General features: G+C 41.2%; 1 protein-coding gene across 4 annotated transcripts in view; it reads right to left on the minus strand.

Moving 5' to 3' along the window:
- Window positions 1-3,535: 3,535 nt before the first annotated feature.
- FBXL7 (F-box and leucine rich repeat protein 7) overlaps window positions 3,536-19,976 on the minus strand; it is a 169,874-nt gene continuing 153,433 nt past the window's right edge. For 3 of the 4 annotated variants that reach the window (XM_038163112.1, XM_038163130.1, XM_038163142.1), the window contains exons 3-4: window positions 11,120-11,731; window positions 3,536-6,566 (exon numbers count right to left, since the gene is read on the minus strand). In XM_038163112.1, coding sequence (XP_038019040.1) covers window positions 5,830-6,566; window positions 11,120-11,731 — 1,349 coding nt within the window. In that variant the 3' untranslated portion in view covers window positions 3,536-5,829. Of the gene's footprint in view, window positions 6,567-11,119; window positions 11,732-16,550; window positions 19,418-19,976 lie in introns of those variants that run through there. The other variant, XM_038163122.1, reaches the window with a different exon arrangement.

Here is a 19,976-nt window from a genome sequence, read left to right on the forward strand (position 1 = left end):
ATAGGACATGTGATTAAGATGTGAAATAACTTGATAAGGCTTAAATTAAATTAAATTATAAATTATACATTAGCTACACTTATTTTTCATAGCTAGGAATTAAATTTTTCCAAAGCTCTGATATCTGTTTGCTGAGGCAACTGTGTGAATGGAGTATACTGAAGAAGTAACAAAACATCTAAATAATGGCCATTTACTTGTTTTAACAAAACCTATTTTAAAAGCCATCAAAGATAGACAATGAAACATGAAACTGTTAAAATATTCCTTCCTTTTGGCACAGATCTCTCTCAGCATTCTTTCTCTACTTTGCAAGATGACTTTTTCCATTTCTACCTTTTGTGTGAGCTTGAGGCTACAGAATGTAATGTTTCTTTAAAAAACAAAGGAAAACTAATCTATTCTAACCCAAAGAACACAGTAGCTTTAGTGCTAGAAGGAATGGCTAAGATTTCTGTTCTGCATTAAAAGTACCAGAGTCATTTAGAAAAGCCTGGAGGGTTATTTGTTTTAAAAGATCTCTCCTTCTGGTTCCTCTGGTTCTTCCTTTCTAAATGCCTGTTTAGTAACTTTTATATTGGCTTAATATGACATATCTATGGCCAACTGGATTGTTGCACCCATAATATTTTAAAAATTTTCATTAGCACAGCCTACTTGGAAAAGATTTCTATTGACTAGTTTAAATCTCAGTTGTGCCCCTGTGATCATCCACAGGACAAGGGTTTGACCTGATGTTTCTATCCAGTTTTCACGGAAGACAAAGATGGAGGAAAAACCTGCTATGAATCTGTGCTGCAGGGTGCATGAAAATAAACATCCCTCAGCTATTTCATGGAGAAAATTGATTTAATCTGTTTAATAGCATGCAGTAATGCTGTTCAATCAAATGAGTTTTTCTTAGGCTAAGTTTGAATTCTGATGTCTGCTGCCTGGCAGTAACTTGAACCCATGATTATTATGCCCTTTAACACTCACCAAAAATGGCATCATTTTAACAGTCTGCAAAAATGGCATGAGTCTGGGTCCACACTGGTGGCTGCACCTTAGCAAAGCTGAGCGGCTGGTGTTGCTGAAATGCAGCTCCAAAGAAGAACAGACCTTACAAACCTGCCTTCTTTGTTCTCACCAGGCTACTTCACACAAAGGTGTGAAGGCAGGAAAAAGACACTGATGCTGACAATCTCTCAGACCTTCACACACTGGTAAAAGCTATATCCATGTGCTGGTAAAGACTTTCTGGCCTCACAAAATATATATATATTTATAAAGGTAAATATTGGATACAGTAGATGCAAAATTATTACTTTATTTTTCGTTTCAAACTTGAGGCGTCCTCAGTGAAACAGTCTGTAAGCTTTTCTCAGAGCCTGTGCCAAGGAAGTGTACTGTATTTAAATGGAGTTCAATTAATTTTCTTCATGTTTCTCTTCTTATCCCAAACTTCACTCTTCACTATTTACTTCCTCTGCTCAACCAGTCATACAACTGTCCCTGCTCAACCAGTCATACAAACCCACCTCTCTTAACCCCAGTCCAAGTTTCTTTGCTAAAAATCATTCAATCTCTTGTCATCTCAGTCCCAGTCCCCCTTGCCCAGGAAATCTCCTTCATCCTTCTTGTCCCAGTTCTCAAAACCTCATCTTTCAACCCTGACTTTCCAGGCAGCTTCCATATAATTCAGGTCATTTCCTCCTTCACACTGCCAGAGTGATAAACACCTCTTAGCTTTGCCAAATCCCAGCCTTGCCAGACTACAAGCTCCAAAAGATCTGAGCATGTCACTTTTCTCCCCGGTTACAGAGTTGGAGATGCTCAAAGACATGTAATGCAGCTAAATTTAGGTGAAACTTACTGGGAGATCAGGAAGACACATCCTTTTCCCAAAGCTGACCTCCTGGCAAGGCTCAAGCTTTCACTGTGAAGGCCTTAGAGGAGATGAAGAGCAATAGACCATTTTCAAAGGAAAGGTCACCTGGAGTTTAACATGAGCAAAATGACATTTCCTCCAGCTTTATTTACAGAACCAGATGAACCATTTCAACTAACATTTTCAAAGCCCAGCATGGGAAGTTTCAGCATGAATAGCTAAACTGACAAAATTACAAAAAACTGAGGGTAGGTTACTTTCCTGGGGAACCCTGGGGGAAGAGGAGCCATGCACCAACTCTGCCAGAGAACTTTTCCCCTCTAAACTAACACTGGCAGCTGAGGGGCAGCCAGCCTGCAGTCCAAATAATCACGGTGTTTCTTTTTAATAAGAGTTTGGACCTGCTTCAAGCCTAGTGCTAAAATTAGATATTTTACTAGCTTTTTGATTTTTCAGTTCAAAGTCTAGGAGTTTTGAGAAACCACATAAACCACTACTGAAGGTTTCCGTCTGGACCACGGTTCTGAGTTCAAGACACCCAACAGAAGCTGTTTTGCATTCTGCAGGAAGCCAGATGAGCACAGCTCAAAGAGGCAAAAGTGTTGCACTTCCCATCAGCTTCATGATGCTAATATGAAAAATACGGTTCTACTTTTTACAAAAGCCAAGGGAAGGATGAATACCTAGACACAGAGTTTTGGCTATAATCACAGTGCATGGTAGTTTAGATGTGCCTTTTCTAAGAGACCCGTCTCCAGAGGACACAAATGATTCCAAAGACATAAACAACATGCCAGCCTGACTGATGTGATTCATTGCTGCCTTTCTTTGATGAGATCACCATATGCTGTTGCAGAGCAGAAGAAGCCTCGGTGCCTGAGCCTGAATTTTATGGTTCAAGAACCACCTATGTTTTCACTCAAGAAATTTATAGTCTTTGCTAACCCTAAACTAGAAGACACTTCACTCACACATGGCAACCTTTCCAGCAAACTCAGCTTCACATGCACTATTTCAGTTTTTTCCAGTGCAGTTTTTTCCAGTATTTTCTGGTTCTGTAATTTTGGAAGCAGACATAGGAAAAAGGTTAAAAGTCAAATGAGGCAAGCTGCATCAATAAGTTAAGTTCAAATTTTCTTGAAATAAGTAGCAGTCTCAGAGTACCAACTCAGATCACGTAAGACTATGTACTTAAAAACATTTGGCTTTGAAAAATTACCTTTATTAACTTTCCACCAGTGCCCCCCAGAGAAGGGTTTCTACAGCATGGAAAAGGCAACACTGCCCCAGTAAGTGTTCTACCCTTTCAGTCATTCCATTTTACTTTTCTCATCAAATATGTTAACATGCCTTTAAACCAATGCAGAGGCCCTCCTGAAATTTTTATACATTTTTTTAATGTTCTGGTTTTTTCTTTTACTTATACTTCCAGTTTCTGATTATGTTTCAGGGTCAAGAAGAACCACATGAGGAAAATCAAATTTTAAAGAGAGAGATAGACAAGGTCATAATCCATAATAATTTTTCCTCTTTTAATAGTCATTTACCTACCTGATGGGTTGATATGCTCAATCACTCACCTACTTTTTGAGTTTTATGAGTATTTAATTTATTTTTTCACTAGCAGTTAATCACTTAGTGCAAATGACGCTGCATGCTCATCAGTAACCAATATATTGCTTTATTTCTTGGTAGCAAATTAAGGCTTTATAGTGAGATTTGTACAGTACAGGCCAAATTTAAACATTAGAAACTTTAAAAACCACGTAGCACTATTCACTCAATTCAACATAGCCAGAAAAGTAGCTTCTTTTTTTTTTAATAAACAATTAAATGTTACTAGTGAGGCCTTATATTTCATGAGTGCAAATGGCTCAAAATCCCACCATCCTCAGGGCTCAACATTTAAATTCCTTGAGGCCATTTTCAGATAAAGGATAAACAGAGAGTATAGCTGGCTCAGATAAAATATACTGTATTACTTGCTAGAGAAGAACCTCTTATTTTAGAAATATGGAAAAATGAAATTAACTGTCCAAGAGATGGGATCACCTCATATTAGTCACTGACCAGTAGCAGTAGCAATGAAAAATTCATTTTCCATGGCCCTCTTTGCCTTAGTACAACTTAATTTATAATTCAGAGCTGGTGCCATCCTGTATATTAAAAAATCCAAAATTGGAGGAACATACATAAGTTACAGGAATTTTTTGCAGCAGTAGGACAAGTTCCCTCTCCAGGGACATGTCCAAACCATTGCCCTTTTTTTTTTTTTTTTTTTTTAAATTTGAGAGAGCATTGTTATAATTATTTCCTCAGCAGCTATGTGTTTTTCTTGGGCATATTGATTTTCACTCCATAGCACTGAGTTTATTAGTGTTGTCTGGAGATGATGGAACTACTGCTTATGAAAGCCAGACACAGCACTTCCCTTCTTATGAGACACAGTGTTTGAGCTGAGCATATGAATTCACCTGTCAGTCAGGCACAGGGGGCCTGCCTGAAAATATCATCACCCTTCACGTGTCTGGCTTTCAGATCTGAGCATTATATGTGAAAATGCAGAGGAACAGCTGCCAGAAAACTGTGAAGAAAGTAACCATGAATCAACCACATGCTCTGGGGAAGAAGCCAATGAGATGGGGGACTTCCAAAACACTCCTGCTCATGCAAGAGCAAGAGTGACCATGAGAGTACTAGTAGCTCCCAGTGTCATAGCGCAACTCTGCTGTTTAATTCTTTGTTGAAAATGCAGCTGTTTCTCCAGCCTAAGGGAACACACAGAGCCAAAGTCTCAAAGAATCTAAATCTAATGTGAATAATCTTCCAAGTCCCCAGGGATGTTATCTAACACCAGGCTAATGTCTTTGAAGTCTTGAGATCAGCCATCTATCCTTTGAACTTGAAGGCCACAGAAAAAGGTCAGGTTTCCAAGTGTATTAAGGCACGTACTAACTTGACCTAAACGCAAGTCCCTGGTTTGGTCAGGGAACACCCACTGCAGTGTTGCCACAACTGCTGAAAAGGTACAGCAAAGGGACAAAGCCAGACTTCCTGGTGACAGCCCAGCAGCACAGCAATTGGGACTGCCCCATGCAAGCTGCTCCACAATGCCTCAGAGCCTCTCTGCTGTCCTACAGTACTATCTCAGCTCGTTGCAGAATTACAGCAGCTTCTCAGGCTGGTTTGCTGGCTTTTTCTTTTTCCAGGCCACCGATACCTCATTTGTTCTCCTTCACTCAGGTGAATACATCACTGCTTATCAGAGCCAGAAGTCCCTATCTACTACCAGAGGATGGTACTACACATGCTGGAGAGGACAAATTTAGAAATGAAGGCAAGTAGCGATGATGCACGAGTGACCTGGAGGGGAGCTTCCCAAGAGAATCCATGCATGGGCACAATCTCCAGATTCACTCCGCAGAAGTGCTCAGCAATGGCCAGCAGGTTTACTCTGCTTCAAATGAGTATGTTTAAGAACATTACCCAGTATTTCCTGAGCGATTACAATGGATGACTATCAGCCATATTGGAAAAAGTTGGGGAACACAGACACAATATTGCATAGTCAGCCTCATGAGCACAGCTAGACTTCAGATGTATTTGACACAGCTTAGTAGCATTTCCAAAGGAGGGATTATGTGCTATTTCCTTTGGAGGCAGCTACTGTAGCCCGGGACAAGATCATGGCTCTTATGGAAATGACACCCCACTGGGGATGCTGAGCACTCATTGCTTTTGCATTAAGGCAGCCTCTCCACAGAGACCCACGGCACCTTAAAAAGTGATCATACAAAAAGAAAACAGAATAGTCTTCTAGAAAACCCCTCACCCATAAGGTACAAGAAAAACTGACTCCCGTGAGCGACAGAAAAGACAGCATTACTGAATATGGGAGCGTGTGTTTATACATCAGTGTTTTTAATACTGCATTGCAATGACACGTGTGGGGTGTCCCTTCAGAAGAAAGCAGGGTTGGTGTGCTCTATAATACAGCGCTTGCAATGTCGTTTAACGAATCGCAGAGCATCCACAGACACTTCACAGTCCTGCACGTTCAACATCTGCAGGTCAAAACAGTTGGCAGCTACAATCTGCAGGCCCTGCCCAGTGATGCTCTCGCAGGATTTCAGGCTCAGGCGCTTTAGGTTGAAGCAGTTGAGGGCTAGAAACTCCAGGCCGGTGTCTGAGACCAGAGGGCACTTGCCGATGTCTAGCGATTTGAGTTTTGTGCAATTTTTGGCGAGGTACTCCACGCCGTGGTCCGTGATGCCCTCGCAGCCCCGCGCGTTGAGGTAGCGCAGCTTGCTGCAGTACTTGGCTATGTATCGGATGCCCACATCCGTGATGCGGCCGCAGTGAGCGATGCTCAGGTATCGGAGACGCGACTCCAGCTTGGCGATCTCCCGCATGCCGAAGTCGCTGACGAAGCGGCAGTCGCTCACGCTCAGTTCCTTGATGGATGTGCAGTAAATCATCAGGTAGCGCAGACCCTCGTCGGTGATGCGGACGCAGCGGCGCAGGTACAGGTGGGTCAGCTGAGTGCAGTGGGCAGCAATGGTGTGCAGTCCTTCATCCTCCAGGACGAAGCAGTCTGTCATGTCCAAGTAGCGGATGGAGATTTGCTTCCCGTGCAAGGGAGACAGCTTGATGGAGGCTTCGCGAGTCAGACTGATGCACGTTACTTTGGAGCAGCCTAAGTGGAAAAACACAGTGAGTTTAAGTGAGCAGTAAAAACAAAGCACACAGCAGGATCAGAAAGGCGGGTATGGAGTGGTGTGCTGGACATGATGAAGATATCCATCCTCAGGTTGCAAGAGTGGAATCACCCTGACCGACTGCTCTGATTTGCTGGGCCGAGTGTCCACACCAGAGGAAACAATAAACTCCGCTGGAGTCAGTGAGGTTACTTTGAGATTGTGAGCCCTGGAAAGGAACGGACTGATTTTGTCCGTATCCCACATGTAAAATGGTGCTCCTGTCTATGATCTGTTACTGCAATATAAACCCAGTGACAGTTAGAGAAAAGGACAACCAATGCAGTTTTTTGATCAGTCTCGTTGCTGACTGGCTGAATTTGCAAACCAACATCAGAGGCTCTTTCACCATCCAAACTTATTATAGAAAACACAACCCTGCTCCCTTTCCCCTCCTCCTCTGCCCCAAGCATTTGGAGAACAGATGTGAATCCAGCCCCAAGCCTGCAATGCGGGAAGGATGCAAAAATATGGCCCAACTGTGTGCTTGCAGAAGGGTGGAGATTTGGATAACCTAAGGAGAACGGAGAGAACTGGTAGGAGCCAACAGACTAATAAGGGCATGCGAGGACATGGACACACAAAGAAAAGGATTGTGTCCAATGAGAAAGTCTGGCCATGAATGAAGGTAACTAGACTGGAGAAGAAACACCAGACCTTGCAAGGAAAGACAAAGAAATAGATTAAAGGGAAAATACACACAGACTTTCCCCATTTTTAACCTCAACTCATTGCATAGTGGAGAGTGAAAGCTTTTTTTGGAAAGTGTGGTTTCTGCTGCACTGCAAACTGGCTGTCTTAGGCTTCTTAGGGAAATTCTTAAACTGTGCCAAGTTCAGCTGGGCATTTTGGATTAGCATAGCTAGAAACAGCTGCAAGAAATGAGAGTCTACCCATTAGTGATTAAGGCCCAACAGTTTTAGCCATAAATGGCTACTCAGAGAATTTCTGCAGGTTATGCTCAAAGAGATGCCCCCAGGTAGAAATTTAAAGACCTTTTCTCTATTGCTGGAATGCTGGCCAAACAGTATGAAGTGACTCATAAAAAGCGATGACCTTAGAGCTCCATGCATCAGAAACTCTGCAAAATACTGTAGTGTGGAATTAAAGAGCATGATGATGTATGGAGACTGCCTCAAAAACTTACATGACCAAAGCTATACCACTTGCTATTAGAGGTTGTCATTCAGAGGCTTAGTGGAAGGTATGAATATGATTCAGTTCTTAAAAGCAAAAAGGAAAAATATCACTTGAGATAGCCATGTGGACTCACACAAATGCTGTAAGAAATGTGGGATATGGACTTGAAACACTTTGCCACCTGCAACTAGATTTCTATATTCATCATTTAAATTTATGCTGTATCTTTAACTTGGATTTCAAATTTAGTTGAACAGATGCAAAGTTTACCTTAGGCCTCACACAATTAAATGGGCAAACTGCCCACAGATCATGCAGAAGAAAGACCTTGCGGAAGTAAAAAAATCTGTTCAACAAATATCTTAAAACTGAACTCTATTTTCTCTTTAGGCTGTTTCAGATCCGTCTATGCTCTGGAGCAATCTCTGGAAATACGTTTGCCTTCAGGTAAATACTATATATACACTCAGCAACACAAAGGATTTTTTTTAAGGGAAGCAGAAAAATACTAATGGTGTAAAAAATTCACCTCTAGTATATTCTTTGAAGTAGGTGACACAAAATGCATGAAAGGAGTTTCACAGAAGAAGCTGGCACCTAGGCAGAGTTCTGCTGCACCTGATGTAGCTGCTGCTGTTGCATTTGGCTGAGGAGGTTTCTGGATTAAGAAGTCAGTCTGGATATTTTATATTCTGACCAGAATTCAAATATAAATCCAGCATAATAAGAATGATGCATCCATGAGGCCAAGGAGAACATTCTGTCTGCTGAGAGTCCAAGAAGGCTTAATGACCATAATTAGAAAGTGAACAAGTCAGAAGTCTCTCAGCAGGGCTGGAGTCACATACATAAGCTGTGCCATCACGGTTTTGTCAAGCTCAGCACTGCCATGTCTAGTTACTTTGGCTACACTGTAAAACATTTCATGGGAAGGATATTCAAAACAGTTTCACCAGAAAAATGAGTCTTTGCTGATACAGAACTGACTGATTTTTGGGCAAAATGACAGGTTCCTGGGTCTGCAACAATTTTTCTGTCCTAAATAATACAAAGTGTAGAAATAAAGCTCTTGTGACAGGATTTTCCATAAAGTATAACTGATTCCTAAAAGGGAGGAGAAACATCCAAACAGACCGAAAAACATATTGGCTAGAGTGTTAGATAATAACTTGCAGTCAAAGCTCAACCGACTTCTAGCAATATCTCAGACCTGTCCACAAAGCGGATGCTGACAGTGATAGAACTTACATTGTGGAAAGCTCCTAAAGTTAATACAAACATCTGTTTTTGACATTAAAGATTTTGGTAAGTTTTTGCTGCCAAGTGGCCAGTAAGGGAAAAGGATTCAACTAGATGTACAACTGTGAACTGGGATTTAATGAACTAGCAACTAGCATCACTCTCCAACACACACCCCCACGTCCTCTTGCTCAGTATGGAGCCAAACCAGTGAAACACTTCAGTGCTGAGAATTCCTTGAGCATGTAGGTGCAAGCCTTGTCCTTGTAACTACAGAGAGAAGAATGGGAAAATGGAATCCTCCTTCCAAAACATCCTCCACAATTACCCACATCAGAATGAAAAAAGTGGACTCAAAACAAGAGCTTGGAGACTGATTATCCTCAATTCATATGGTACATCCAGCAAAAGCTATATCCAAACCCCAACATCCTGACTTCTGAGCATGTTCAAAAGCAGGATTTCCCCCTCACATGCTCCAAATAGAAAGAACAACTTCAGAAAAAAGAAGTTAGAATTACCTTCCTATCTCATTGATGAGACAAAATTGAAGGAAGACACAAATTTTATTTGACCCCTGCACACTTTATACCAAACTGATGGGCTCTTAGGGACAGATTCTACCTTCTGGGTCTGAGAGCAAGATGGTTGGGAAAACCAAAACTGAAGACAGACCGCAAAAGAACCTATGTCAAGGCCTGGTATCATCTTTTCCTTTTCCCTGCCTTTGAAAAAGTCACCTTTGTTCTATAGCACATCCATAAATAAGAGCTGTGGACCAAAGCATTTTCAACCACCTACAAGCCCCCAGATACACTCAGGCTGTGAGCTTCAAAGCTCTAGGTCTAAATCACACAGGTACAAACATTTTTTCCTGGCACTAGAGATGCTTCAACCTGAATGTGTGATTAGCAATCCAGAACTAATGTCAGTGCATACCAAAAACAAGTAATTCATACACAAGGTCACTGTGAATAGACTCCTGTGAGTTGCATACATTCCTTATTGCCTTGTGGTTTCAGAAAGCAATCACAAAAAGGGTATAATTCTGATTTATCAATATTTGTTTTGATGCTTTCTATGACATTCTGCCATCCTAGGAATGGGGTGAGAGAGTTGGGTAAATCAGCTTAAAAAAAATAAAAAGGCAGAGAAAAGAATGCAAATCAGTGTACACCAGATAGGTAGCTTTGGAAAAAGCATCTGGTACCAATGACTCGATAGCTTCACTTTCTATCCCCTGTTGTTTAATTCCCTGTCTTCATCCTTCTTGTTGCCACTGGTACCTCTGCAATGGCAAATCTGGTTTGGCTGATTTATGATGGCATTAGACTGATAACAGATGAGATCACAATGTAAATGTTGAGCAGCAAATTTACTTCAGTGCTCTGCTTGGCTGCATCCTTTCCATTAAGTGCCAACCTATTTGCAGAGAGGAAATTCTGTGCAGCTGACCTTGGGAAAAAACATCTTGTTTCCCCAGAGCAGGCTTGAAGAAAATTGTCTAAACATTTCTGCTGATCTAGACAGCTGCAATGGCAGCTTAAAAAAAAAAAAGGGAAGAAAAGAGAAGAAAAGTTCAAGCGGGCTAAGTCTTGTTAAAATAGCAATGGAAACAAGGGGACCTTGAAGTTTAACTAGGGATGACAACAGATATTAATACTCAGGAAAAAAGCCTAGCACTTATTCTGAGCTCCTCCTCAAGTCACTTACCTGATTACAGATGTATTTATTATCTATATATAATCTATATATATATGTGTGTGAAAAACATAAAGCAAATTTTGCTGAAGTAACTAGGTTTCACCACATGACGTAGCACTGACTGCAGTGTGGGCCCTTCTATGGGTGCTTTGTGCCAAAATCTGTAATAACTCCTTGTGCCATTTGAACAGGCCATTCAAATGCTAGCTCACTTCCTTCGGAAGAGGCCTGGCCACTCCAGAGGTGTTGCTGGCAGTAGGGGCACTGAGATTTTAGTGGTGCCTGTCTCACAGGTGCTCTGTTAGGAGACAAGTATTCCTACTTTGAAAGACAACACAGAAAGGATAAGCACGCAGTTTTGGAGTTTGACAAACATCAAAAGCACCTGTATTGGAACATTCCCTGTTACCTGACACATCCAGGTGTTCCAGGTTTGGGCACAGTGACACGACATCAAAGACTGCCTCATTGGAGATGTTGTAACAGCCAGACACCTCCAGCCTCCGCAGTTCTGGACAGCACTGGGCAATGGTGTAGAGTCCTCTGTCTGTGAGCCGCCTGCAGCCACTAACAATTACCGTCTCCAACATGAGACATACGTTGGGAGTATCCTGACAAAGCCTCCGGGTCAGCACTTTGAGAGCCCTGTCTACGTTGATTGTCTCGCCAGTCAGGCGAATTGTCCTCCAAAGCCGCGGGTCCCAGGCCAGGTTGTACCAGCGGCGGCACACGCGGGCACAGCGGCACAGCTGGTTGGTGGGCAGGAAGGAGAAGATCTGGATCATGGCGTGGTCGGGCAGCCGGTCTATGTTGGCCTGCTCCTTCTGGTGCTTGGATGCCAGCCGGATGAGAGGATGGGTGAGACGGGTGGGAGGCGGCGAATGGACCATGGCAACCGTTTCCCCAGTGACTGAGGATGAGGACGTCGACGAACCTCTGCCATTTTGGAACCCAGGGGAATTCGGTGGAAATATTAATGCTGGACTGGGTGTGCTGAGCGTTCGCATGCTCAGGTCAGAATCTGGAAGACAGAACACATAATTTCAGTGAGCACTGGACAGACACAGAGCTCTCTGCACAGCACAGCACCCTGCTGGCCCATTTGCTAATGGAGTACGATGGACTTTGGGGTTTGTTGGGGGTTAAGCAGTCACTTCTAACAGTCAGAGTGAGAAAACGTATTTCAAAAGCCATGTGAGCAAAGGAAATGATGCAGTTTTGAGTCCTGAAGAGGAGACAGCAGTGGAAGGAATTTTTAAAATTCAAGAATTTTGATTCTTTATACTCTTAATTAAACACTTCATCCAAGAGCCCAGTGACTAGTCCTTCATGTGCACACAGAAAACACTCCTTTCCAATGGACTAAAGCAAACTTCAGTCGGGGAAAAAAAAAAAAAGCTCAGAAAAGTAACTGATGAAGAAACAGGATGCCTGGAAACGTTTTGGAGAATTGTTATACAATATTTAAACACTTATTGCTAGGGCTATTTGTCACACTGGAAGCAGTCAACTCCTCAAAATGATTTGCTACTTTTTAACCTTCTTTAGTTCATTTTAGTTGCCAAAATCAGGCACAAAAATTGAGATTTTTTTGCTACTAAGAAACGTTACCTTTGCTGTAAGGTTATTTCAACTGTTTTTTTCTGTGTGCTAACACTGCCTGTAAGTATTTTCCACTCCTCCTCCCAGTTTCTCTATGCAAACCAAGTAAAAGACTGGAAGACAGCTAAGATATAACTTTGATGGTCAAGCAAATGCCATGGGCAATACATTTAGAGACTCTGAGGATATTTTAGAAGTATGCTACACAAGATACAAGCAGTGTATGAGAGATGCATGCTGCTGCTGAGCACACTCCCTCCACCTTGGTACTGATCTTAACAGCAACTCTTTCTAAAGGAAAGCACCACCCAGAAATGAATACCGTAACCACAATTTAGTGACCAGCAGAATAACAATTTTACAGACAGACAATGTTTTTAGAGGACCAAGCTTTTCTCCACATCACATCTGCTGCCGCATCAATGCTCAGGCCTTTCAGGGAAGTGTACAAAGGCAGCCCCTAAAGTAAAACTGACTCTGCAGCTGTGTGACTGTGACAGCACAGATAAGGGCTAAGCAAGATGTAGCCAGAAATGCATTCAACAAACATATCCACACCTGGATTTGGGCAGAGTTTTTAAATTAAGTACATTTTTGGTGAATTTGATTGTTACACATAAACTTCCCTGTCAAGCTTTCACTTAGCCCAGCACAGGCCTGCTCTGATCTCACTACCTACAACAACAGCAACCACAGGCCTGTATTTCCACAGTGTGTCTGCAAGGGAAAGTGGCAGAAACATTTAGCTGAGGAATCCAAGACACAAAGTCCAATGGCTTGCTCAAGATCACCTGGTTGAGTTTCAGAGAGATCAAAATCATCTTCTCACACCATGGAGGAAAAACCTATACTACCCAGCTCCTTCCCTCTTCCTCTTCTGCATCTCGTTTTACTTAGAATTCATTGTTTCAGTAAATGAAAGGAAAGAACATTTTCTCCAAGGCTTCTGGGTCCGTGCTATGGCTATGTGGTCCTAACACAGGGATTTGTGTATTTATGAGCAAGAACAGTATCTTCATGCTGAGTGGGTTTTGCAGACACCCTGCTCCCTCTGAGACCTCCTAATACCCCCCTGGCAGCTTTTGCAAATAATTGCATCGAAGAGTGTTATTTGGTAAGCATCTGGTATATGCTGGTATTTTAAAAAATGAGATTTACAGCTGGAGAGAAAAATCCAACCAGCAGCAGCCAGGCTCCTGCAGACAAGCACTGACTCCACAGGCCTCTTAGGCAACAGTCTCTGAGATTAATTTTTGCAAGGATTTACCATATGTTTGACCTCCCTCCCATTATCACCAAAACCAGTGACAGTGCCTGAAGCTAAACATGTGTAGAATATGTGGCAAAGCCTTTACTTTTTGCTCCTTTTTTGAGATTTGAATATAAGAATGTTTCTACTATAAAAGAATGTACACTTTTTTCCAAGTGCTGTTTGTATCTTCTACTATTACATGTATTTGATATTGTCAATTCCTCTCATTTTACTTTTTCATTTGCTATGGGCCTTTGCCTTGGTTGACTGTTGGTTGCTTGTTTTACACAAACCAGAACGAAAAGGAAAACAGAACTATATAAATAAAAAACCACAGAAGAAACACTTGTTTCTGTTCCACAAAATAGAACTAAAATCAAAAGCAAAAAGTTCAAATTATTTACATCTGCTTTAAACAATTTTTAGTCCTCTGGGAATGAGTATCTTCTGTAAGACAAAGCATATTTGGAAAACGTACATTTTTAGTCAGTTATCGCTAAAAACACCTTAAAATTTCTGTAGGGTCGTTAGTTCTACAGCCTTCATTAGCTTCCATTTCTACTTAAGCATAAAAAAGCTTTTCATACTCCATGATTCTCCCCCCCTTCCCCTGGTGAGCAATGCTCCAAGCTAATACGGCTAATCTCCACTGCTTTTGGACCAGAAGTGGCATTCCTTCATCGCTCCTGGGTACTGTGAATAATCAATACCTTAGACATTCTGGGTGTGTAATGAATTACTAATATATGTTTTTTAACTTAGACTTTGAGCTAAAAAAGGCCTGACCTTCTGTTTTATGTGTATGCTCCGTGCTTTGTGCTCTCTTAATTCTCTCATTAGTATAGCAGTTCCAGATGTGCATCCTGCATTTCCTGTCCCTTCAGTCCTGAAGGTGCATCATGTAAAACTTGCTCCCTCCATCCTTGGGGCATGGACTTCCAGACAGACACATACACACGCACCCTGTCTCCCCACCACAAAGCACTGTGGAAAAAGACTGTAGTGTTGTCACTGTGTTTAAAAAAGGGAGTTGCAAGCACATTCCTGCTCTGCTGAGCCCATAATGCAATATGCTCTCAGACAGGAATTTTGCTGGTAGCTCAGCTGAACTCCACACAGAGGTATTCCTGCTTACTGTTCACTGTACACCCCTAAGGGGAAATGAAAAATAAAAAAAAAAATAGCAGGTGAGTCCAGGAGCCTTACTGCCAGGAAAAACTTGGAAAGCTTTTTGCTAGCATTTAAAACTTCAGCAAAACACTTGGTCTACTGTACATTTTCCAGACTTTTCTAATGTTGTTGGGAGGGGCTTCCTGTAGCACTATCTCAACCTCTAGGAGTTCCCTTAGAATTTTGTTCTTCACCATTTACTGAGTGCTAGCCAACAGGCCGGGGCAGTCTGAGAAAGAGCAAATTAATGACCGTGTAACATTAATAAACACAACCCTGCAAGTACAAATGAAGCTGCTGATTACAGTTCTCAATACACACACATGCCCTATACAAGCATTTCTCTTGTAAACTCAATTGTTTACAAGCCTGAAATGTGACTTTAATTTTGGTGATCTGAGAAAGTAAAAGCAAATTAGAAAGCAGTCTTGCACTTCCCTCCCCACCTCTTTTGCCCCTTTGCCTCCAATCTTCTGTGAAAGATACCTTTTATTAAATCTTTGATCAAGCTCTGAAAGTTGTTTGTTGATGTAAGACAAAATTTCTTAACAATCTTTAAAGAAATCTCAAAAGATGCATTCCAGAAAGAAAAACCATAAAAGCTGACACAGAGAGAGAAAATGCACGATAGCGAGTTTTCTTATTCCACTAGGAATCTGGTTTATTTCAAAGGATTTTTTCTCCCCAGTTTGTTTCCCAATTAATAGACATATATGGGAACAAAAAACCTTTAAATATATAAGAATTAAGCCAAGATCTAACCTCCATCCCTTCTGGCATAGACAATAATATGCAGTCTGATTTCAGAACCAGAGAGAGAAAACAGCGTTGTATTTCCATTACTCCAGCAACACACACTAACACAGGACACTCGATGTCCAGATCCCAGCATGGATATTTTAAGATTGAACCATTTTCCACACTTAAGGCATGACTCCATTCATTCACACCTTCCACTATGGTATTGTGAATGAGTCTTTTTTGAAATAAATACTATACTGTGTTCTTCAACCTAACAAAATGAAAATGAAAATTTTGCAAATATCAGTCAAACTTGAGATTCTTATCTGACAACTGAAGAAGGTCCTCTGTGTTGATATCCTGTCACCACTGTAGTTTTTAGCAAAACTAAGACAAGAAATAAACAAAACTGTGTTCAAGCTCTGAAAAAGTCAGTATAGCTGAGAAAAATAAAAAGTAATTGTCATTTTTGTAAACATTAGCTGCAGAGTAATGTGCACAAGAAGCATTTACACAGCATGCCAAAACCACACTGACTTAGCATCTCTTCAATAAGTGTTGTGTAGATATTATGTAGTTTATTAAGTGCAATGTGGGTATAGACTTCACATTTTTACCACAATACCGTCAACCTCAGACATGACAAGTAAGTACTCCTTTTACAGAGACTGGGGAAATGGGAACTTAATGGTTGTAGCAGCTACAATCAACAGTGCAAAGGGAAACAGAGGCTTCTACAGGGGACACAGTGTGGGCTGATTCAAGGAGAGACTTGTGAATTTGACTGACAGATTTCAAATATGGCTGTGTGCCCTTGGATTAGAGTAGGAAAAGGAGTTAGCTAGGACAGCAGGCTACAACACAGCCACTTTCTTTCCAAGGCCCCAGGTATGGACAAAGTTCCAGAAAAAGTGCTACCTACAAAAAAATAAAGAGCATCTTCCACATCGCAAACATCCTCAGGCATTTTTCTCAGGATAAGCTACCCTACTGACCTCAGTTCCTCCCAATCCCAGGAGGCTGGGAGGAACTGGAGACTCTGAGATAGCAAAGAGGCAGCTGGAACAAAACTCACATGCAAACTTGTGTGGGGCTGCAGCAGTCAAGAATGCCAGAAGGAAAAGGTTGCCCAGTGGAGATAGCCACGTGATTTTCCAGCCTTTTACAAAGAAGAACATACAGAATGAGTTGGATGAGCTCTCTCATCTCTCTCCAAGAGCACTAAGTACACCTAAACGATCTCTGCGCATGTTTGCCCTGTTTTTAATTGCTAGGGGCAGCTATTACTCAGCTCACTGAGGTGCCTGTTCCAGTGTTGTTACTGTATCAAGTTTCTAAGTTTTTCCTCTAAATTGGCTCATATAAGAAGCTGTTTCTTGCCCCTCTCCTTGTGCTTGTGCTTGTGAAGAATGAGAGGTCTTCACACTCCCTGTAAGGATTTCTTACATGCATTTGTCTTTCTTTTTATTAATCATGTTACTAATATTCCCAGTTTCCTCTATCTTTTCCATTACATTTTCTCCTATCTGTGTCTTTTTCTCTTAAAGCGCAACGCTCCGGACTAAGCACCATGCACCACCCAACCTCACCAGCAGTGGTGAAAGTGCAGTCCTTTGCATCCATATTCCATGGAAACCACATTTCCAACCTTCCAGATTTCAACAGTCCCAAAAGGCTGATATATTTTTACTATGTGACTCAAGATATTGCTGTGATTCCCATGTGCTATACAGTACCTAGATATTTATTTTCCTCTCCTGTGTTAATAGAATCCATTCATCTTCCCTACACCTGTCTCCTTGGAGTATACTATGTTTTCTTCTTAATCTACTTCTTCATGAGTATTTTGAGCACTGAGCAACCTTCTCAGAGTGTGTTAGTTTTCAGTTTTCCAAATACTTTGCAGCTCTAGGGCCATAAATTTTAACCCATTTCTCTAGATATTGGTAATTTTGTGTCTCAGTTCAATTGAAAAAGAAGGTTCCTAGAGAGAAATGGAAAGTCTGGCAACCTGCTCACAAATATTGTAAGCCATTGCAGATGAGACCAGCTCAGTTGGTCAGAGCATGGTGCTGGTAACACCAAGGTTGTGGGTTTAATCCCTCTATGGGCCATTCACTCAAGAGTTGGACTCAATGGTCCCTTCCAAATCAGCACATTCTGTAATTTCTAAAGGGTTCTTCCTGAAACATCATCACAGCTGACAAAGAGTGTTATTCCCATTCAGTGCCCACCTTATCTTATCATGTTTTTTTTTACTCCGTATTTCACCAGTTTGTTTCCAATACACACATGCAAAAGTCCAAATAAACCTGAGATGGTTTACAGCTACTGCTTCCCTCTCACCAGACAATATTTTTTTGCCAAAACAGAAAATTACATGGAAAACTGAGGTCAAAGGTACAATACCACTTTGGCAAAGGTAAAAACTAATTTTTTTATCCTGTGATATCTTGTCAGTCATGCAATTCTCATTGTAAGAGCAAAGACCTGCAGCAGAGCTCGATTTGTCAGTGTAAGAACAAGTAACCTTGGAGCTCACAGAGTAATCACATCCACATGGTCTTGGAAGGAACAGTTCCACAGAACTTGAAATAACCTTTTATGGTTTTTAAAAACCTCCTTTAGAATGTAATAAGAAACTGTACCTATTGTATAAGACTAGAGGCATTGTGGAAGAGGGATATGTTAACTCAAATCTGTAGCCGTTTCATAGTAGTTTCTGTGTGACACTTTACATCTTGGATTACACTGGTGTAGCTTCCCTGTGATGTTGAGCTCCAGTTTTCTTTAGACTATAAACTCTTCTACACACATTTGGAGACCTGATCTTGCATTCCTGGCATACTACAATATAGATGCTTAAAGTCAAAGAGCATTACAAGTGAAGTAATCACTATAGTTTTATTAAGCAAATAATTCTTCCTTACAATGTATTTGTGGAAAACTGGAACTAATTTCCCCCCTACTGACTTTGTCCCCTGCCACTTGGCAGGAATTCATTTTATTCCCATATTTTCGAACGAAGCAAAAAATACAAAGACTGAGGGGGAGGAAAAGTAAGAAAGTAATTCACTATTAGTTTAGGAAGTCAAAGCATCATAATTTAGGCTTCAGAACCACTGATGATACTAGCACATCAGCTCTGAGAAAAGGGTTTCAGAGCGCAGCATTGTGGGGAATTACATAGAGATGGAATGGAAAGTGCATTTTTTCCATGTTCTGTAAATATGTATCCCAAAATGAATTCCACACATGCTTAAGTAAAAGCTCTGCTTAAATCCTTCAGTCAGATGCTCTCCCAACTCTTTATGGTATGCCAGGGAGCTCCTCCAGCTGAGCTAGTTTACATTAACAAGGAGTACTGCCCAGAAAGAGTTCTGTGGAGCAAAACTAACATTGTTGAAAGCCCAACATCCACAGGCCTGGGAAGTAGGTGTTATTTTTTTTGCCAATATTTAATTTAATCCCCAACCCTGAATGCTCAATAGGGGTTGCCTGTGGTGCTCTAGGTGTACTGCCAGAACATATTTTTTTGCTTTAGTTTTGCCTGAGTGTAACTGGGTTCATATACCTCGTGGTGGTTACTAAAACAGAGTAAGAAGAAGAGGCATTTCAAAAGCAAGCTTTGGACTTAAACAAAAATGCTAATGCAGATAAACTCACTGATCAGAAGAAGCCCCTGTCTACCTCCTCTAAACCATGAGTTATCATCTCCCATCCTGTTCCATACCGCTCTGAGGAGAGGCATCCTGTGCCTTGCTGGATTTTCAAGGCTGGATTATCAATGGACCAGACACACTGCATTTCATCAGCCCCCATTTTCAGGATTATCACACCTATGAGGATCCATGCTGTTCAATGCATTGCTCTGCAATGTGCAAACCAAATGTAGTTAAAACAAAAATAATAATTTTACAAGATGCTTATAAATAAGCACCTTCAACATACTTCAATATAAAGGTTTAAATAAGACAACAAAAAGATAGCAAGTTTGCTTAATTTCAAATCTTACTAAAAACCCTGCCATCATCTCTCTCTCATCTCCTGGTAAGTTTGACAGCCTTAATTAACCCAGAAACCCCATTCTGGTGAATACAAAAAACCTTCCCAATTTATCCAGAGAACGACTTGTTTCAGTGAAACAGGCTTACAACTATAACCTGCCTTTTTGCTGAGTTACTCTAACATGCTCCAAGGTCAAAAGTTTGTCAGGTAAAAATTTTTTACACCTGACTAGACAACATCTACATTACTGTGTTCCACTTTTTAAATCCACTGTTCTTTATTTTTCATTTAACACCAAATAAATGTGGAGATGATGAGTGCACAGTGCTTGATAGTGGCTCTCAAGCTACACACACAGGGCCAGAATCAGTCACTTAGAATAATACTGATATGGGACAAACAGATCCTACGCTATCTTTGAATGATAAACACTCAGTTTGTGCTGATGCAAATGTATCTTTGCAATTTATACAGAAAACTGGAACAACTGCTT

The sequence above is a fragment of the Motacilla alba genome, chromosome 2 (assembly GCF_015832195.1).
Source record: "Motacilla alba alba isolate MOTALB_02 chromosome 2, Motacilla_alba_V1.0_pri, whole genome shotgun sequence".
In the NCBI taxonomy this organism is placed as follows: Eukaryota; Metazoa; Chordata; class Aves; order Passeriformes; family Motacillidae; genus Motacilla; species Motacilla alba.